Here is a 4,773-nt window from a genome sequence, read left to right as displayed (position 1 = left end):
GGGTGAGGGTGCAAAGGCAGGAAGGTTGGAGTGATGTTTGTGGGCTTCAGAGGAAGCCTCTTTCCCTTCCTCTTCCTCACAAAGGCCCCCTTCCTGCTGGGGGCTAGCACCTGGAAATGCAGACGCCAGCACGTGGGGTGCTGGGGGAGGGGAGGGGGGACACCTGTGCTGAGACCGCTCTCCCTTTCTCAGTGCCATCCTTTACCTAAACGGAGACTTCGATGGAGGAAACTTTTATTTCACTGAACTAGACGCCAAGACCGTGACCGTGAGTGCCCCGTCTCCATGCCGAGAAGCCCTCCGGGGTGGCGGGCAGAATGGCCAGCTGAGGACTAGTAGCCAGCAGCCCCGTGGCCCCAGACCAGGGGACTGGTGCGTGCCAGTGGTCCTCCCACTGGTCACCTTTTCTCTGCAGCTCTGGTCTACGGGAAGCCAGGCTGACGCCCCCCGCCCAGTGCGGCCCCTGCTGACCCTAGGTCTGCCCTGCAGCAGGCTCCAGTATCCCCTGCGTGTCCCTTTGCCCCTGTAGGCCGAGGTGCAGCCCCAGTGTGGCAGGACGGTGGGATTCTCTTCCGGCACCGAAAACCCGCACGGAGTGAAGGCCGTCACCAGAGGGCAGCGCTGCGCCATCGCCCTGTGGTTCACGCTGGACGCGCGGCACAGTGAGCGGGTAAGAGCCGTCTCCTGCCTTAGACGGAGAGGCACACTGGACCCGGATCCAGAGCGACTCCTCGCGGCCCTGGTCACCGTGGTCACGTGGGCTCGTCCCCTGGCCAGTGCCAGGCGGAGGGTGACCGGGCCGTGGCTCCTCACTGGGCCACCTCTGCTGCTCCTTCCCAGAGGGTGGGACCCGCTGGGAGGAGACGGGGTCAGCGGTCACTGAGCCTTCTGGTTCTGCGGCACGTAGGCTCTGGGAGCCGGGTAGAGCCCGCTCCAGGCCGTCTGACAGGCAGGGGCTTGTCCTTGTAGGACAGGGTGCAGGCGGACGACCTGGTCAAGATGCTCTTCAGCCCAGAAGAGGTGGACCTGCCCCAGGACGCGCGGCAGGCCTCCCCCCAGCCTGCAGAGGCACCTCTCTCCAGCAGTGAGCTGGGTCACAAGGACGAGCTCTGACAGTGTCCACCCCACCCCTGGATGGGCCACGAGGCCCACCGTGAGGAACTCTGTCGTGCCTGCTGGACTCCTGCCCCTGGGGGCCGCGGAGCAGTGGGGGGCTGGCTGCGCCCAGCCGAGGGGACCCGCTCACAGCTGTGGGTCGGCACGGTGCTACCGCTCGTGGAGTGGACACGGCAGGACGCCTGCTTCCCTCGGGACCTAGCTGGGGGCTCAGGCAGCCACACCACAACAATACAGTATTTAAGTGTCTGTGTAGATAACCAAAGAATAAATGATTCATGTTTTTTTACACAGTGGTTTGATCAGAGTGGAAATATGCCCGCCTGCACCAGCGGTCTCACTGGAGACCTACCCAGCCACTGCCTGTGCCACCTCAGGCCGGCCACTATCCCCGGGGCCTCGGGGCTGTCCTCTGTGTAATGGGATCATACCCCAGGCTCTGCCCACTTCTGGCCCAGATGCAGTACTGGGCTGGCAGCACTTTGTAAGCCGGAGGGTGGGAATTACTACTAATCCCCCCTGGCAGGGAGCAGTGGTCAGCAGGGCCTGGCTCCCTGCCCCCTCAGCCACATGCACCTCGCCGCACGCCTGGCCTCAGTGTCCCCGTCCTCAGGCCTCCGCACGCAGGACACACACCTCTGGGGTGGGCGGGATCTCTGGACATTTGGCACCTCTGGCCACAGGCCCATCTCCCATCTGGGCCTGAGGTGCTGTGGGCAGCAAGTTGGGGAACCTGCATCCTAAGTGCTCATCCATTCTACCAACCAGTGTGTGTTTAGGGAGCGCCAGCGTAGTGCCTGGGGCTGGGGACATGGGCTCAAAGAAAACAAGTCCCCGCCGTCATATAGGCCCCGGACAGGGAGCAGCAAAGAGACCATTGTGGCTCTAGAGTGGACCGGACAACAGCTGTGTGGGCTTCACGGGGCTCTGTGAGCACTTGGACTCTGACTCAGTGACACAGGAGGGTTTTGAGCAGAGATCGATGGCACCTGACTTCATACACAGGTCTCGGTGAAGAATACGGAGAACAGGCTGTGGGCAAGAATGGAGACGGGAGAGGAGGAGGGAGAGCCTCAGCCACCTGAGTGGTCTGGGGAGGGGTGGTGGCAGTGAGGGTCGTGAGAAGGGCCGGGTCGGAGATAGCGTCAAAGTAGAACCAGGAGGAGGAGCTGACGGGTCGGATGGTATGAGAAAAACAGGCATGGAGGATTCTGGCCCAAGTGTTTGGAACAATGGCACCGCCCTCTCCTCTCGACAGGGAGGCTGCGGGACACTCTGCTGGGGAGCTGGGGGTTGGGTTTTGCGCATGATGTGTTCAAGCTCAAGGAGTCTATTAGACAGCACCTTGCTAATAGGTCAGGGAGAGCCCAGAGTGCTCACCAGGTGCAGAGACCAGCTAGATGAGTGTGGAGCTCAGGGTGGTGGGGTGGGAGTCCAAGGCCAGGGAACCGCCGTCTGGCTGACAGAGCAGGAGTCAGAAGACAGCCTGGCCAGAAGCAACCTGGGAGCCAGGGGAGGACACAAGGACCAGCTAGAGGGAGACGGGAGGGATGATACCCTGGGGCCGCTGAGGTTTCACCAAGGCAGCAGTGGTGAATGTGCTGAGCCGCCCCCTGGTGGCAAGGCGGGTTAAAGTGCAGCGCCACAAAGCTGGCCATAGTCCTTCAGCATGAGTTCGATTCCCGGCCCTGGAGGTGACCCACATGTGCAGCAGACCTCTCCCGACCCGCCCGCTGCTCCCCTCAGCAGTGTACTTCCTCAGTCTGCCTGTTCTGTTCCCCACTGTCTCTGGTGAGTCCTGTACAAGTCCTCCCTGCTTGGAGCCCATGGTCTACAGGAGAGTCACACTCTAGGCTGGGGAGCTAAGACCTGCACCTCCAGTCCCCAAGCAACCAGCATTTCAAGTGGCTGCAGAGAATGTGCTGGATGGCTACCAACTGAATCAGACCCTCCTGGGTGGTAAGAGAGGACTCCAGTGTCTCCCTGGGAAGGAGATGAAAAACATCCAGCCCTCAAACCATCCATCAGAGCCCTCCAGGGCCCTCCCTGGTAGCACTACAGGTTAAAACACAGTACTGTGAAGCTGTTGGCAACCACTGCAGCAGGAGTTCAATCCCCACCCCGGAGCTGACCCACATGGTGCATCAGAGCTCTCTTGTCTGCCCACTGATCCCCTCAGCTGTGTATTTCAGTCACTCTGCCTGTTCTGCTCCCCACTCTCTAGTGAATCCTCTCACCCCCCCCACTCCCTCCCCACCCCTACACCTCTGGCCTGCAACCCAGTTCCTGTGTGCATAAATAAATACATCTTAAAAAAAACACAACACCCATGAGTGACCTGCCCATACCTATTCAGCCACAGGCACTGCTGGGCCAGAGGGAAGTGGCCAAGGGCCTTTGGCCACAGGCAGTTCGTTCCCCACCCCCAGGATGAGAGGATGTGGCGTGGGGGTGGGCACCCAGGAGGGAGTCTCTGGGCACATTAGCCACATTTCTTCAGGCATAGCTCTGCTTTCAAAGCCCTTCTCAGCCATCACTCCCTCCTTGTACATACTCTCCTGAGCCAAGTGGTATTATCCCTCTTTCAGTTGAGTAACCAGTGAGGCTAAGGCGCTTGCCAATATCATGCAGCCCTGCAGAGGCCAATGCCCCAAGTTTCCTGTCATGTGAAAACACTTTTGAACAGCGAAGTGTGACCGCCCAGGGCAGTAGCGAGTTAACTCTGAGCCTAGCAGGCTGGGTGCTGGCAGCCTGAGCAATCCCCGCATGCCTGGGCGTCACTGGGCTGCGGGGTCCACGGGGTGGTGGGAGGCTGGGTGGAGAACTTTGCCAGGTTAGAGAATTTTACTCCAAAGCAGGATCTGAACTCCAACAACAGGCTTTGGAAAGCAAAGCCAGCAGAATCGGAGAGTGTCCTTTGGTAGAAAGATTCAAAGGCTCAAATATCAGGGAAGGATACACAGAAGGGATGTGCGTGGCATCCTGGCTCCAGGGTGAGGGGCTCCGGAGCCCCAGAATGGAGGTCCTCACAGGCATCTTAACGTTTCTCAGGTGAGGAGCCCCGAGACTTTTGTCCCAGAAGCAGCTGTAGGACCTGAGGAGGTCACGTCCCCTCTTTGGTACTCAGCCACTCACTTGTCAACAGAGGCCGCAGCCCCTGGCCTCGGCGGCCACTGCAGCTCCGACACGTGGCTTCCGTGTGGCCTCAAGCATCTGGGCTCAGAGCCCTGCCCTGGTGCTGCCGAAGACCAGAGCAAGGCCTGGATCTTCCTCACAGGGAGCGTCGACAGATGGCAGGAGCGGCCGAGGCAGGCTGGAGGAGGGCCGCTGGCCCAGGGGACACCCACCGGGTAAGAGGACTGCCTGTCAGCACCCCGCCCTGCCTGGGTGGGCTGCTCCATCGATCCCCAGGGCTGGGCCTCCTCTCCTTTGTGGGCACTGCCCAGAGGCCCAGTGGCTAATTTGTAGAAGGGTGTCCTCTAGTGCCCAGGATCTGGGCCCACTCTGGGCTCCGGCGACGTCCTCCGAACTGGGGGAGCACTGTGTGGCAGAAGAGGGATCTGGACACAGGACTGACTTCCCTACAACCATCGAGGCCTCGTTGGCTTTTTGGGACCCTCAGGCTGTGCCAGGAAGCAGGTCTGTGTACACTGGTCC

General features: G+C 60.7%; 1 protein-coding gene across 1 annotated transcript in view; it reads left to right on the top strand.

Moving 5' to 3' along the window:
- Positions 1-1,391, top strand: part of P3H1 (prolyl 3-hydroxylase 1) — a 15,484-nt gene extending 14,093 nt beyond the window's left edge. The window contains 3 exon segments of the mRNA XM_012722112.1: positions 193-268; positions 530-670; positions 970-1,391. Coding sequence (XP_012577566.1) covers positions 193-268; positions 530-670; positions 970-1,113 — 361 coding nt within the window. The 3' untranslated portion in view covers positions 1,114-1,391.
- The last annotated feature ends 3,382 nt before the right edge of the window (positions 1,392-4,773 follow it).

The sequence above is a fragment of the Condylura cristata genome, unplaced genomic scaffold (genome assembly GCF_000260355.1).
Source record: "Condylura cristata isolate star-nosed mole 26May11 unplaced genomic scaffold, ConCri1.0 scaffold00008, whole genome shotgun sequence".
NCBI classification, from domain to species: domain Eukaryota; kingdom Metazoa; phylum Chordata; class Mammalia; order Eulipotyphla; family Talpidae; genus Condylura; species Condylura cristata.
This window is presented reverse-complemented; position numbering and strand designations above follow the sequence as displayed.